At 34.4% G+C, this 17,248-nt stretch overlaps 1 protein-coding gene and 1 long non-coding RNA gene across 4 annotated transcripts in view; both read right to left on the minus strand.

The window, feature by feature from the left end:
- Positions 1-17,248, minus strand: part of LOC149069437 (uncharacterized) — a 529,602-nt gene that overhangs the window by 315,094 nt on the left and 197,260 nt on the right. The window lies entirely within an intron of this gene.
- The window catches only part of LOC149069442 (echinoderm microtubule-associated protein-like 2), a 168,762-nt gene that overhangs the window by 5,977 nt on the left and 145,537 nt on the right, over positions 1-17,248 (minus strand). For all 3 annotated transcript variants that reach the window (XM_089250078.1, XM_089250079.1, XM_089250076.1), the window contains 5 exons: positions 11,553-11,710; positions 10,579-10,704; positions 10,291-10,422; positions 9,223-9,379; positions 8,440-8,537 (listed from right to left, as the gene is read on the minus strand). In XM_089250078.1, coding sequence (XP_089106204.1) covers positions 8,440-8,537; positions 9,223-9,379; positions 10,291-10,422; positions 10,579-10,704; positions 11,553-11,710 — 671 coding nt within the window. The remainder of the gene's footprint in view (positions 1-8,439; positions 8,538-9,222; positions 9,380-10,290; positions 10,423-10,578; positions 10,705-11,552; positions 11,711-17,248) is intronic.

Here is a 17,248-nt window from a genome sequence, read left to right on the forward strand (position 1 = left end):
TTTCGAAAGTTTGAGGTTCCAGATAATCCAAGCTGCTTAAAATTCTTTTGAAAACTCTCTCCTTTGTCTAAGAACATTTTTGTTAACATTCCCCCCCCCCCCATAAATACGAGTATGTATGTCAATTTCAAATTTCGAGTTTTGATAATTGGGAAATTTTAACAGCTCCAATCTACAATGGACAATGCCATTGAATTATTGGAACACAAAACTAACTTCATAAGACTACAGTCCTTCCCAAAAGTTTAGACACTATAGATTTTTAACTGCGCCATGGATACCATTTCAAATTTTGATTTCTTGCGATCAAGAAAGAATGCAAAAGCCTACTTTAAACTTTAGTCATTGTCCACAAAAATAAATTTTGGATTTTTTTAAAATCAAAATTTTGAAAAATAGCTGTCTCAGAAGTTTAGAAAAACTTCTGATTACATGCAAATTTTGAAGATTGTGTCTATATGTCATATCAGAGATGTAATAATATAAAAGTGGAAAGCTATCGGATTGGTTTTCAAGGAAAAAAAATTGCAGAAGTCGTCGCATATTTTGTACAATGAAATCCTTCAAGTACTTCATTTGAGAAAGATTTCAAGACCAAGATTACAACAGTTTTATGAAACTCCTTTTCCAAAATTTGAAGAAGAAAAAACCAACACGCCAAATAAACCAATAAGGTTACATTCGTAATGTAACCAATGCAATCACTAGTTGCATTTTTCAAGTTTTATAAAAGAACTTTTATAAACTTTTAGTGTAATCTCAGCCTAAAAGGCATTGCTATTGCTTTGAGAAGGTTAAAATGAAGTGTCTGCTGTAAATTGACCCAATGTGTGCTCCTAAACGCCAGCCAAAACCTGGTTGTGATAGGTAATGCAATTAAAGTTTATGTGAAGTGAAAATTTCAACAGATACAATTCATAGACAGATCAAAGAAGCTTGTATTTGATTAATAAAAGAGTGGTTAGGAAATTGCCTGTCACAATAAAGTACTAAAGAGAGGTGCAGAAGAAAGACTGAAATTGCCATGAAATCATGTGTTTTATAGAGACAAATAATGTGGTAATATATTTAGTGATGCAAAAATAAAATGGAACTTGAAATGTCTGTATTTGTCTAGAACATGCAACTTTTGGAATCCAGAAATCCGGAGATTCTCCCAAAGGGGGGGCCCTCCGGCACTCAGACTCCATCAAAAAAAAAAGTTTTTTGATCAATTAAGAAAAAGTTCCATTCCTCCCCCCCCCCCCCAAGGCAGGTTCTGCATTGTCCCTGAGCAGAACATAATTCCATATCAGTTTTTCCATGCAGAATAGAGAAATCACATCTACATACTGTTCATAAATCATAAGTGTTTCCTTTCGTGGATGCTATCAGTGATAGATAATCTTGGGTATAATGAAACTCTCCAAAGCTTTAAATTTAGCTTCATATAGCTTAAAGTTTTATATTTTCTTTCTGAAGACATATTTAATTGGAGGAAACAATTTAAAAAATTTCAAAATACGAAGTTGCTGATGAAAAAACTTGTGTTTACCGCATGGCTGTTAATGGAATACAATAACGATTATATAGGAATTTTGGCAACCAAGGTCATGCCCCTGATAAATGATTGCAGATAAATGCTACATAAACGAAGTCATGTCTTTGCCAATTGCTTAAATGCGGTCACCAAGACTTTTTTTTGCGGCGGCTTTCCTCTATGGGTGTTTTCCCTAATGACGATGGCAGTCATTGACGTCATGCCAACGTCAAAGCTCCCGTAAAATCTAATTTTCTGCTAAAATCCAGAGAAATTTTAACAGATCCGGAGAGCAGGAAGAAGGATGAAAAATCCCTAGTTTGCCGCCTAAATCTGGAGAGTTGGCATGTCTGCAAATGTTTTCAGCAGACAGTAAGGTGGAGTTTTGATAATGGTATAGGCAGCATTTGCTTCCAATGGTCAGGTTTCCTTAACTTTTGAAATTGGTTGTCAAAACTGTGATGCTTAAAGGTGATCCGCAAGAACAATTTACTTACCTACTGAAAAAGATTTTGGGGGAACCAAACTTGACATTTAAACATTATAACTAGGGATACGTAAATTTCGTATTTACCAAATAACCCCGATAAATGCAAAATTCACAAAACAAATGCGATAAATGCAAAATTTGCCAATTTTAATGAATAAATGCAAAAATTTGAATTTTTACTACTTTTCTGTGAAATTTCGATAATTTAAATTTTATTGTTAATTCTCCCATGTGTTTCCAAGCTATAATTGACACCTTAAAAGAATACGAAACTAAATACTAAAATAAAGGATCTAGTATCAGACTTCGCATGTAACATGACGGTGTGCTTCAAATTATTTTGTGGTTCAAAGGTGTCATTCACCTGAGCGAATATCATATATTGCTGCTTTTCTCAATAAATATAAAGACGATTACACCAGCATAAGTTTCTTAAAAAAGTTTTGGCAATGAAATTCTAGCTCTTAAAATACAGGTTCTGTTGACTTTCATTTCCGAGTTCTGTAGGAAAATTATGCTAATCGACAATTTGAAAGGATCAAACTTTCCATTCGCACATGTTTTGTGGAGTAAGTTGATAGATTTGAAATCTTTTAGGCTCAAATTTCAAGGACATTTTTACGGAAAAAAAATTTACAAATGAGTACAGTCGAGTCTCGCTTATCCAGCATAAACGAACCGGCAGAACGTTGGTTAATACGGAGGTGTTAAAGAAAAGCCTCTTAAATCTCAAACTATGTTATAATTTTAGACATTACGAACCTAATAATAATGTTTACAGCAAAACAACAGAAAAAATTAAATGAGAAAATGAACTTACACTTACAGACTATTTTGAAGTTAAATACAGTACTTAGAGAAGTTCAGTCCTGTGGTGATTTAAAACAATTTTTGATCGCAGTCTGTTTCTCTGACGAGTGCCGTTTCTTCGCTGGCAAATCTCGCCATCTTTGCAGCATCATTATGTCGATTCCTGCAGCTTCTTCTTGTTGCTCAATGTATATAATTGCAGTTGCTATCTGGCGTTATGCAAAATTCTGAAAGCTCAATAGTTGGTTCTTGATTTTTTTTTTTTTTGCAGTGGGACGTCGGATAATACGGAAGGTCTGATAAACGAGACTCAACTGTATGTTGGAATTGATGAATAGCATAGCATTCTGCTGAAGACACTGCAGCAGAAAAGAGTTAAAATAAATTGACTTTACACGTGACAGTGTCGTCTTAATGCATGGGTCTGACCAAGCATGGCCCAGAAACGTCAAGTGCAAAGGGGCCACATGAAAATGAGATCTGGTTCAAATTATCGAGAGCATTTTTAGCAAGGTAAGGGGAGGGGCCTCAGAAAAATCATTTTAGCCAAGGGCCTATGATATGCTATTTTATATATATATATATATATATATATATTTTTTTTTTTTTTCCCTTCAAATTTTTATTCTTTGTGAACAAATACAAAAGTTCTGACCTGAATTTTTTTCGTGAATAAATGTAAAATTTATTATTTTTATTTTTTTGCGAAATTTACATATCCCTTATTATAACGTGTCTATTCAAAAATGTGCTGCCATAAAAAAAAGCTCTTTAATAGACAAAAATGTATTGGTTTTAGGTTGGCCAATGATGTGCCTTGATTTGAATTCTATTAGGAATGTTTGGGGCATACTTACAATAAATATGTGTGCAAATGAAATACAGTATTCCACTGCTGGTGACTTGAGATCTATCCAGAAAACATGATATATTTTTGATGTTGAAACCCAACAGAATTTAGTTATATTCATAGAGGATCTTTGTAAATTTTTTTTCCTATAAATGTAGAAATGCTGTGGGTAGTATCCATTAAAAAGTGCTAATTTTACTCACCATATTTTTCTCGTTATTTTAAGAAAAGTGCATTATCTAAACTTTTGAGATGGAGTGTAAGTACCAAAGCACAGGTCTAAATACACAACTTGGAAAAATTATTTACAATAGGTACTGTAGGATGTACAATGATCATGGCTGATCCACCCAATGTTGACCAGGCCTTAAAACATGTGCATCGGATAACCTTCTCATCTAAAAATGGTGACTGCATTCATTATTCATTCTTGAAAAATGAAACCATTTGCTGCAGAGAAATACAGTAGTACTGCAATTTCTAATGCATTCAATTTGGATGGAGAATATAGATAAAGAACTGGGTAAAAATAAATATGTGCCAGTATACTGAGCAATTGGAAACTTTAACTAAATTGCCTGGGGTCTAGGTCAATTCGTCGCGCTCAACTTGTCGCGGGACAATTCGTCGCAGCGTCAATTCGTCGTGCTACAAACTCTTCGCGGTACAAATTTGTCACAGGCTCATTTCGTTGCGGTACAAATTTGTCGCAGGCTCATTTCGTCGCAGTACAAATTTGTCACAGGCTCATTTCGTCGCGGTGCAAATTTGTCGCAGGCTTATTCCGTCGCAGTACAAATTAGTCGCAAGCTCATTTCATCGCCGACAAATTTGAATTGCTTTAAAATTCATATGTTTGTTGTGATCTTATAAATAGGATAGGTGCTTTAGGCGTAAAAAATGGAACTAATTTTTTTTCTCATTTATTGGAAATGCCCCCTGCCCATCTGTTTTAATTTTTAACAAATGAAGGAAAGTATTCATTGAAGTCATTAAATTTTTAAAATTTAATTTTTACCATATAAGCCGCATTTCTGTTGGGATTTCCATTTCTCGCAGTGAGGGATGTTGAAGAGCTCACCCAAATAAAAAATTGAGATCAAATAAATTTTTAAATTTTAATTTCCACTGTATAGGCCGCATTTCCCACTTTTTGTCGGGATTTGAGTCCCTTATAAACGGAATGAATGGCGATTTTCAGCCCCCCCCCCCACACCTCCTCAATGTTTCCTTCATGTCGGCACCTTTGACTGGCCAAGCATGCTGGAAGTGTTTGGAACTTGTGGGTTCTTGTCTTGATCTTGAAGTAGGAAATTTTGATTGCTGAATCATTTCTCTGGGTGCTCATACCCATTCCATAAAGTACCCTGGGCACCAACAGCATGTCTGTCTCTGACACCACTGCAAATGTCAATCGATTTTTTATTTTTTTCAACTCTAAAGTAACAACTCCCGAGTGAAAAGAATGAAATCAGACTTTTAATTAGATCATTATTCTTCATGTACATGACACTCGAAATTAAAATTACAATATCAATTACATTTAAAAATTTAACTGCATATAAAAGTTTAATTATATTTGAAAATTCGGTTATAAAAGTTTGAAATGTTAAATAATTGATTTTCGCTGTGATAAAATTTCAATATCATGTGGAAAAATTTCAGTTTGTATGATATTCCCCAAATTACAGTGAGCCTATCTTTAATGGTAAATTTCTATCTGCCCCATTACAGTATCTCCATAAGAACCTGAAATATTTAATTAATTAATAATTCAATTAAATTAATATTTAATTTTCACCGTATAAGCCACACTTCCCGCTTTTGTTGGGATTTCTCACAGCGAAGGGAGTTGGGCGCAGATCAAGGATGGAAATATACAGTGCTTATGAATGACAATTCGATGAAGTTTTCATAATGCCCACAGGATGAGCACCGACAAAGGCAATGTAATCACCAATAAGAATGATGTGTATGGGTCAGTCGCATAGATACAATATAACCATTAATCTTATGTTTATAATCAGTCGCATATCTTTGGCTGGCTTGTTTGAATATTTTCACATAGTTTTCATTAGCGTCTAAGCTTTTGATACAAGGCTGGTGTGCTTGGTGTACGGCTCCAGTCAACGATTAGTAAAAATTTCTTTTTACAATACAAGTGAATTAACATTAACAAACAATGTAAGATTATTATATTCAGAGGTATATTTCCTGGGTGGGGAGGGGGTATGCGGGCTTTATCCCAAGATGACAAGTTCAAGTGAAAGGGCGTGACCAAAATTAAGTAATTGGTGATCAAGAACATGAATTAGAAAGGAAGAAGGAAGGCAAGGTTTGAATAGCCCACAGGTGGGAAAACTATAAATCCGCCTACATTTATTAGGATAATTTTAATTTTAAAAACAATTCGTGTCGTACATATAACACTCCACAATATCTAAACCTTTATTTACAGTAAAAACCCGATGATGATTTATAGAATAATACGTGATGGTATTTTGAACTACCATAATTTTTTTTTAAGATACATAGAAGATTTCAATTTATTGCAATTTAAATTGAATTCAAACAATTTAATTTTAAAAAGTACTACATTATTTTTTGTCATCCGTATAACCTATATCTCTCTTTAAGATACAACAAAAAACTCAAATAAAGAAAATTAATAATAGTCTAATTCATTTTGAATTGCATTAAAAGTTTTTCTAATTTTGGAACATGAATTATGGGGGAAAAACTTTTAAACACACACGTAAACCAATATATCATTTCCACGTTCGGTTTTGCAATATTCGATGTTTATGCCAACAGAAATATGTAGACCGAGCACACCAACCTTGTACCAAAAGCTTAGACGCTAATGAAAACTATGTGAAAATATTCAAACAAGCCACCCAAAGATATGCGACTGATTATAAACATAAGATTAATGGTTATATTATATCTATGCGACTGACCCATACACATCATTCTTATTGGTGATTACATTGCCTTTGTCGGTGCTGATCCTGTAGGCATTATGAAAACTTCATCGAATCATCATTCATAAAAAGCACTGTACATTTCTACCCTTGATCTGCGCCCAACTCCCTTCGCTGTGAGAAATCCCAACAAAAGCGGGAAGTGCGGCTTATACGGTGAAAATTAAATATTAATTTAATAGAATTATTAATTAATTAAATATTTCAGGTTCTTATGGAGATACTGTAATGGTAATACTGTAATGGGGCAGATAGAAATTTACCGTTAAAGATAGGCTCACTATAATTTGGGGAATATCATAAAAACCGAAATTTTTCCACCTGATATTGAAATTTTATCACAGAAAAAATCAATTATTTAACATTTCAAATTTTTCTAACCGAATTTTCAAATATAACTAAACTTTTATATGCAGTTAAATTTTTAAATATAATTGATATTGTAATTTTAATTTCGATGACCTTTCTCCATTGACAAAAATTAATTATTTTCAGTTAACTGCGTGTACACTTTTGTTCATGTTTTTATTTCACGTGTAAGACAAAAACCTACATACAAGCTCACGTGGAACATGTACAGTGAAGAATCAACGGTTCGACAAATTGATTCTGCACTGTAATATATAAATTGACGTCACGACGAATTGACACGGTGGAAAACTTGTACAGCTACGAATTGGAGCTGCGACGAATTTGTATCGCGACGAATTGACACTGCGACAAATTTGTATTGCGACGAATTGACACTGCGACAAATTTGTATCGCGACGAATTGGAGCTGCGACAAATTTGTACCGCGACGAATTGATACTGCGACAAACTTGTACCGTGACAAATTGAGGCGCGATGAGTTGAGCGCGACAAGTTGAGTGCGACAAATTGACCGGCTACGAATTGCCTGTGTTATATTTCACAATATTATATGCACTGTGTTCCAGTAGTTTTTCATTTTTTTCTTGGTGCAGCTTATATGCATATCCTACATATACTGTATTCAGTGCTGTCTTAACTTATGGGCCTACCCAGGCACAGCCCGGGGGCCCTCACAAAAATGCAATCTGGTTGAACTTTTCAAGAATTTTCCAGGTAGGGCCTCAGAAAAACCTCTTGGCCCAGGATCCATGATGCTCTTGAGATGGCCCTGACTGTATTTCCCCTACATTAGCCAGCATACCATAAAACTCGAGGAACAATAGCTTTTTGTTGTTGGGGTCTGGTCCATTCCCAGCATACCAGGGAAAAGTAAGGTTTAACAAGGATCGCAGTATGCATTCAGCAAATTCGATGGAATTTTAGAATAAAGTATTTAAGAAATTTCCAGAATTTAAAATTTCCCAGCATGCCAGAAAATACAGGTATTAATAGCATGCTGGTCTCCCTCATTGTTTCACAGCATGCTGACTAACGTGGGGGGAATGCTGTACATAACAAGAGTGGCATTAAAACTGTCTTCTTTTGACTCGAGCCACCACCATCCTCGCCTTTGTATTTTAACATAATTAGAATACAACAGGGTATATAAAAATGGTTTTTATTGATTAACTCAGACCTGATAGTGGATGTAATATATTTGATTCTGTGGTAATAGTGTTTTTGAAACAAGTTTTGCCCATAAGGCTTCATTAGACTGAGACCTATAATTAACTGCCAAATCCATAGCATTTGACACAATTATTTTCTTCTGATACATCTTACCAAGGGGTTATCACATTTCCAACTGTGCAGATTTAAACAGGTAAATTTCACTTTTTATCTACAATATGTGAATAGAATACAACACACTTACCATACACCGTCCTATTCTGTTGTACTTCCTAAATTCATCGTCAACTTGATATACATATATATTGTTATCATGAGATCCTACAGCTAAAAATCTTCCATCTAAATATGTGAAAATACAAAAAACAATGCTCAAGAATATAATTGTGAAAACTTGCACATGCTTTTGAACTCAAAAACGATGACTGAAATGTAATTACAATGTAAAAGTGAACTACTTATCTGTTTCAAAAGATTACATAATTTAAAACACTACAAAATTATTTCTCAAATCGATGGAATTTGGCCTATTCAATATTATGGAGCATGGCTGTCAAACTTTAAAATTCAAAATTTTGGTAATTTCAAGTGATAGCAATTTTCAGAAGCACTTTGAAATGTCAAAAAGTTTGTTTTTTCAAAGAAATAAGAACAAAAACCCTGACACATAATTTATTTTTGCTGAACTATCATGTCAATATGAAAATAATTTTTCCCTTCTACAGCAAATTTAGGGATATCACATGAATTACCTGGACAACTCTCCCCGGAGTTCCCGCCGACGTCAGCGAGTTTGGTTGTGTTACCGCACCGGTGGCGAGAAGGCCCCACTCTCCGTGTCCCGGTAGGGAAATATTAAGTAACCCTTTCCCTTTCGGTAGCAGCAGGGCAGACCGGCTGCTAGAATGCCCCGCTTCGGAACGGCTTTCGCCGATTCCCAAGGACTGACTGACCCATGTTCAACTGCTGTTCACATGGAACCCTACTCCACCTAAGTCCTCGAGGGTCTCACTCGAGTGTGAATTACCTGGAGAAAACCTGACACAATCAATAGCTTCATTCCCATCAGCATGTACAGAATGGACTAGTCGAGTAGACGCATCCATAACAATCCAGTGTCCAGAACTCATTGCTGCAACTATTACGTTACCATCAGGAGAAAAACAAGCAGACTGGATAGGTTCCTACGAAAAATAGAAAGAAAATCATACTTAAAGCTTAAATATTTTTCAATGAATTCAATCAAAGTTTTGATAGACCTTGCTTTTAAGGACTTCCAATTTAATGATCAATTTCATATATATATATATATATATATATATATATATATATATATATATATATATATATATATATATATATATATACATATACATATATATATATATATATATATATATACATATATATATATATATATATATATATTAGTTAGTTAGTTATTTGAAGAATTAATTATATATATATATTACTTCTTCAAATAACTTACTAAATGGATGAATGCATAAAAATTTCATTATAATTATTCTGATTATTATATTGATTTTTATGGCATGCCGACTAATGCAGGATAACACAGTATCAACTTTTATATTCAGTACCAAAATTGACCATTCATTGAAAAGATAGAGACTAAAAAAGTATATCTGCATGTGTGCCGAAGGTAAAGGGCACCCCCAAAGCAGAATGTGCTGAAATCTGCGACGTACGTTGCAGAACAATTACCGCTACTACTGAACAATTTGGAAGAATTTTAAGAAAAAGTGCAAAAAACACTATTACACGTATGGGGATTTTTACTGCAGAACAGTGCTAAACAATCTGCTTTGGGGAAGGGCACTATATCCATTTTCATCAATATTGAGATAACACTATTAATTTTGCAGTACTTTCATTACACTACACATTGGTATATGACACCAAGTCCTATTTCAATAAATATAACACAGTATTCATTTCATAAAACAATTGAGATCTATGGAAAGACATACTAAAAAAATCTGGCTCTCCTGTAAAATTTCCCTTTTGTAACATGGTGCCCTTTACCTCTAGCATAAATGTAAGAACTCAAAAATATAAAATGTTTGAAACTTGCCCCTAAATCTTTGCTCCAAACAACAGAATGAGACATGGTATCCCACAGATGAACATAATGGTCATAGCCTCCTGTTAGAAATTGGCTCTGCAAAGGATGAACAGCCAGTGCCCATAATTCCTCTACATGGCCCTTAAAGATGAAAAATTACATGTGATCACAAAACCTGCTACTATTTATCATGTACGTTCATGTAATTAGTTTCAAGTAAAAGTAATAAAAAATTCATGTGGTCATATAAGTAATGCTAAAAATATTAAAATATAAAAAGTTTAATTTTATACTTACTTGAACAACAAGAGAAAAATTCAAGGATAGAGTTCCTTGTAAAATACAGTTCTTTGTTGTTCCAACAAGAAGCATACTTCCTTTTCCTTGTGCCAGCACACGAACCCCTCCAAACTGTTCAGGAAGCTTTAAAAAAATATAAATGCAATACCTCTTATTTATTTCATGTTTATACTATTATTAGTCTAGTTCATGCATTTGCCATTTTTACTTCAAAACAAGCATAACTCCAACAACATAAATACACCAGGGCCAATGCATACAACACATTCCTGCAGGTACCCATTCATTAGAAATTCCACTTAAGAATGTTTAGAAAAAGGTGCATGTACAATTAAGTAGTCATATGTGTTAGTTACCAGGGCTTGACAAATCAAAAAAATATTTAGCTGTCAGCCCAATTCTTTAGGAGCCAAGCATGGTATTTTGCTCTAGAAAAACGGTCCTAAATAATGTTTTCTTTTACTTTTCCCATGTTAAAAGATGTAGCGTAATGAAATCATAAAATTTTGTTTTACCCTTACACTCCAATTTAGCAACCACAATCTAGAAAATTTCAGACACCAATACAGATTTTCTAGTCGCCATGGTGACCTGGCACCTGGGATTTGTCCAGCCCTGTTAGTTATTACATACATAGGTGGGGGACCTTAAAACTTGCATTAGAATGTACTGATAATTAAGTGTTTTCTTTGGTTTTTAAAAATATTTCTCATATTTTCTCAATTTATGAATAAAGAAGAAACTTGATTGGTTCTTCACATAATTTAGAAGTTAATTCAAAATCCGTGCTAATAAATACCCACAATAAATAAGAAGTGAGTTAAAAGAATTAAGTCCTTATAATTTATTTATTTTATACGCACTTACTAAAACCAATCATTTGAATTTATTTTCCCCTGGTAATATAAGTTATTTCATTTAGCAAATTAAAAATCTTCCAATTAGTGATAACTAAAATTGTCTAGGGTTACCTTTGCTTCTCTCCCAGTTGGTGTCATTGTATGATCCCATTCGACAATTCTTCTATCCCGTCCACCACCAGAGAGAAAGGTTCCATCTTTCATTGAACATATGGAAAACACACCACCATCATGCGCCCCATGAACAGCTCGAGAAACTCTATTTGTACCTGCATAGAAGAATATATATCCATTATCATTGCCACAGCAACATCACAGAGTTTATGCGGTTACTATTACAGTTGACCCAGGATATAATGAAGTCGTACGGGAACTTGAAAAACATTCACAATATTTGATATTCATTATTACTAGGGCTAGGATATTTTTGCCCTAAAAACTTTTTAAAAAGTTTTTCATTCCTATCTCAAATAACATTAGTTTTAACAAAATAATATGATGAGAAGTGTTGATGCAGTCTAGACTATTTTAAACCATTACTTATTATATGAATAGCAATTCTTTGTTTTACTAACTAACCTCATCGAGCCAAAATTTCCCTTTTGCGCAAGTTTTCCCCTCCAAATTAGAATTAATGTGCTGCTATCTATAGGTAAAAATATCTAGCCAAGTGGTGTATTTATCTTTAGAAAAGCACAAAATTAAAAAATATAATAATTTTTATTATTTTACAAAAACTCAAAATTTTCCCCATTTACCAATTTTAGCTAATTTTTCACCGATTCAGATGATTAATCTATTTACAGCCACACACACCAGTGTCGTTGAAGGGTTAATATTTTTATGCTCTAAGAATTCAATATCATTGTTGATTGGTTGAAAAACCTGAATTTCAGGATTTTTTACCAATCAGCAATGACATTCCATTTTTAGTGCATAAAATCCTAACCCTAAAAGCTCTCAACAGAGGTGGGAACCGCAAAAACCAGTCTGAAGCGGAACTGGAATAGCGAAGAAAATAATTTACTTTTTATAGAAAATCATGAAATATGCAAAATATGCCTTAAAATTTTGAAAATATGCTCTATTACATAAAAATAGCGAAATATGCAAAAAAAAATACAAAAATATGCAAAGGCATAGAAATCCGAGCCCTAGTTATTACCAATGCATGATAAATAAAATACTCAAGTTTAATCAGAGGAATCCACTTGAAGCATTGCTTATCAACCTATAATCTAGGTACAAGACACGGTCCTCAAATAGATTTGAAAATTCAATTAAAATCATTCATGCATGTCATAAATATAAAAATAGTCATGTGGGTTTCAATATGTGAAATACTAGGTTCATTTGCTACTAGTCAGCAGTTCTCAACTCCAACCCACAAAGCAGGATGTTTTTCATTGTTCTGCAATGACCCTTCAGTTGAGTGGAAATGTTCTGTGGTAAAAATCTCCATAATAGTGTTTTCTACACTTTCCCAAAAAATTTTCAGATTATTCTGCAGGAGCACCAATTGCTGTGCAACAGATTTTGACAAATTCTGCTTTGGGGACTCTTAAAGTGAGCATTTCCAACCTATGACAGAGGCAAGCTGTCAATATTGATGTGTGCTATCTAAAGCAAGGAAGCCATGGGTGACAGAAATTTAACAAACCACTGCTACAAGTGGTCCATTGAATTGTTACAAACATTTCAATGGTCCTGAAGGTTTACAAAAACAGAAACACTGACATAAATAAAAATGTGGTTATGCCAATCCCTTTTTATTCGAGCAGTTCTTGGTATTAAGAGAACCATCACTATCTACAGCTAGAGATTTCCATCTAGCTATAGATGGCACTGACACACCCATAGCCTTTCTTGAAATAGTACTCTTAAAGAGAATTTCTGATTTTATGAAAACCTCTCAATCCTATAAAAAAAACTCCATTCTTGCAGAAAACTTTGCTATATCCGATATTCATAAAATGTTACGAGCAATATTTTTTAACAGTAAATATGATATTGCAGCATCACTAGGACAGAAAAAAATTTGTTATAACCGATACTCTGTAATATTCTATTTTGTTAGCAGCAGGCTTGACTACATCTCCCACAGTTCGCCACAAATGGCACTCACTATCTGAAATTGTTGATCTGAGCATTAGAAAAACTTGCAACTACAGTATGTAACATAATTACAATACAAACAATTTTATATAGATTGAAATATCTGGCAACACCAGAAGTATTATCATGTAGAGGATGGTGACAGAACAGAAAATGACAACAGGAACAGTCATGCTGTCCGGATCTCCCAGAACAAGGGGTAAGAGGACACGTTCACTTTTTATTATAATATTGAATTGTGTACGTTATAGTATAACACATATTAGACCTGCCAGCCTCCGAAGAAAAAAATTCTACACTATCCATAAAATGCGCAACAAGGCCTGTTTTAATATTCATGGAAAAAGAGAGGTGGGGAACCCCATACTAAAAATTGATTAGGTGAAGTTATAAGTATATAATTACAATCAGAAAAAGTAATTGCTGCATGAGAAAAAAGGTATGGTTCATTTAAAAAAAACATTCACCGGAAGAGAGCAGCTCAGACACAAGCAAATAATTTTTTCGCTACTATCTTTTGCAGCAGCGTAATGTTTTATCTAAAATTAAATATGATTTCACTTACTGGGACACAAAGTACTCCAATCACATGAAAATATAAAGATAATTCATTAGATGGATGCTAAAGGGTTGAAAATCAACACAGATATTCATAACTCAAAATTAGATAGTCAAGTCAGCTGAATCATCAATATCAATAGAACTATATCAAGTGCAATATCATTTTTTGTTGGAAATTTCCGAAAAGTCCAGACCCTGAATAACTCAACAATATAAAGTAATTTTATAAATTTCAGACGTAAAAATTTTTTAGCGATACTCAAATATTGGAAAATGATGGTCTATTATTGTAAATGCGTGAATTATGAACTCAATTTTTGGCACAACTTCAATTAAAAAATTTGGCCTGAATTAAAAAATAAATGCTACATAATTCGTGAAAGTATAATTAGGATTAATCGACAAATGGCGATCTTCTTTGGCCGTCGTGGCTCTTGGACGACCTTGCCCAAGCTTTCTCTCGATGGATCCGGTATCCTGGAACTGTTTCCATAAGTTACACACAACGCTGGACGTTAAATTGAACTCTCTACAAATCTGGACTTGAGATTGGCCTGCTTCTAGCCTCCCCACAATTCACCACCTCATTCCATCATCTAAACGTTGGTGGTCCCTCATTTTCACTGTTACAATTTTAAATTAACCGATTGCTGCAAAATAACACCAAGAAATTCGCCGAGGTGTGCTAGCGAACGAAATGCGTCTTAACTTACACACACTTTTAAAGTCTGTTTCTCTATTGGCTCCGCCTCTGCACACGTGTACGCTTACGTATTTGACGTACAAGATTTGCATTTTTGTCTAGAAGCAGTGGTTTTACATTCAGTTCAGTTCTTTTCATGAAATTCGATAAAATATACAAATTCTCTTAATTTATTTCACCAGTGTATTTATCACTCACTCTGTCTAAGGTAGATACTATTATGAATTGAAAAGAAAAACTCTAAAACTGAATAGCTGAACCACGGCCGACAAGACATTCACTGTTTAGTCGGCATGTACAACTCCCCCCTCCCTCCCCCCCCCCCGAAACGGGTGGGAACTTCACTTGTATTACAAGGATATATAATGCTCTATTCCTTCTTCCTTTCTTCTTGATCCTTATTAAAGCTTACATTTCCCCCCCCCCCCCCATCGCGTGCACTGCTCTGGGGACAGCAATAATGCATTCAAGGTGAATGCCATTTCTTTGTTGTTGTTTTTTTCAACGGTGCTTTGACCATTGATGTTCCACAGTGGCCTGCATCACCAATGACTGCCCTGGAGTAACGCAACGTTGATTGTTGTATAAAGTATATGGGCAGTAGTAATCTGTGAAGCACACCTCCCTGGAAGTGTCTGATCTTTCCCTAAAAGAAGGCGCGAGAACTTCCTAGAAAGTTTCAGGCGCCACCAACTAATTTCTGAACAATCTTTTCATGTATGTAATTCACATCAATGTGACTACCCGGTTATTGTCATTCCTTCAAGCAATGTCAGCACAGTGTTTATGGTGTCCAAAAGCGAACCAACCATAAGAAAAAAACAGAAAAATGCATAGACAGCCTTCACAGAAGTATTAGTATAGTTCATGGACCAGACGAAAATCTTCTCAAAAACTACTGTAGTGATAAAGGGTAAAAGCCGACAAATTGTTGTTCACGAAGATATGAGAAATTTTTATTTAGGATACCGAAAAGTGGTGTATATACTATATAAGAGGAGGAAAAAAACATAGAACACTGATATTTATTTCTTAACATCGTTGAGCATTACTTTAATTTTTTTTTTTAGTTATCTCAATTCAGCTGATCATCTCATAATTCATCAAGACTCAACTGGGAGCAGATCATCAATACATTGCTATCGACCATGACTTAATCTTGGTAAGTGCTATCTCATCAACAGTTTAACTTTGGGGGCATTAGCAAGTACATCACATGTTCATATAAATATTCTTGAAGCCAAAAGCTTTCTTGTGACAAATATCAATGGAAACAAGGGTGGCTAACACAATCCAAAGTATAGTAGAACTTCGATTGTCTGGGAAGTGAATTAACAGGGGTACAAAAATTTGAAAACTTGAAGTTTTTGAGAGTTGGAAGAGAGACAATCATGAAATTAATGTCAAGCTAACATGAGGTTGAGGGGTAATATGTATTATTTGGTAAAAGTTAGAAGAAAATACAGCATATTGTTATTGAAGATATAATTATGTAGATTATTCAAAAGTGTTTTGTGTATATGTTGGTTTCTAAATCAGAATAACGAAAAGCAAAAAACAGCAGAAAACAATGACTATAGACAGCAGCATAATTTTTTGAAGGAAGAAAAAAATAACTAAACACAAAGGTATTAAGGGTCTGAAAACTAGCTGAAAAATTGGTTCCATTTAATCATCTATTGTTTTTAATTATAGTTTATAATAACATTATAATCCAAATGAAATTGATTTCAAGTCCAAAATAGAATGTTACTAGACTCTCAGAAATAGGCCAATTCCAGGGCCACCATTACCAAATGCGGAGTCGGTAGAGAAAATTATCTGTGGGGGTTCTCTCAATTTATAAATAATTCTCGTTTATTTGTTGTATTATTTGGAATAATCATTATCATTTTTATAGTTGAAACATGGCTATGTTGTTCTATTTTTGTAAAAAGGAAAAAAAGTTTTTTCATATTACCCCGTATGTGGGACTCTGAGCGCGGGGACTTGTGTGGCCATATCTGTCACACATCCCTGAAGGCGACTCTTGTCAATTTAATCGAATATTAAATATGCATGTTAAATAAATAGTCACGATTGTTTTCAGAGCATTTATGGCACAAAAAATAAAATCAAAACAACAGGGGCCTCAGACCTCAAAACCTGTCTGCTCCTACCCCTGCCTTGTGTGAATTATGACATCAATTCAAGACCTCTTGGGACAATCATCGGCCTGCTATACACATACAACGCAGTCCAGTGCCTGAGCGAGGCACAAAATCACTCCTGTCTTTAACCATTAAAACCACTGTCGACCACTAAACCTCCTCCACCATAATGGTCGATTTCGCGGACATTGGAGGGTAGGTAGCGAGTCCCTGGTTCTCTCCATATGAACGTACGGCAAGAATCGGTGCTTAGGCTGAACCGGGACTCATCAGTGAAG

Source organism: Pholcus phalangioides, unplaced genomic scaffold (genome assembly GCF_987345545.1).
Source record: "Pholcus phalangioides strain wild (caught in Gottingen) unplaced genomic scaffold, Ppha-v1.0 ptg000022l_1, whole genome shotgun sequence".
In the NCBI taxonomy this organism is placed as follows: Eukaryota; Metazoa; Arthropoda; class Arachnida; order Araneae; family Pholcidae; genus Pholcus; species Pholcus phalangioides.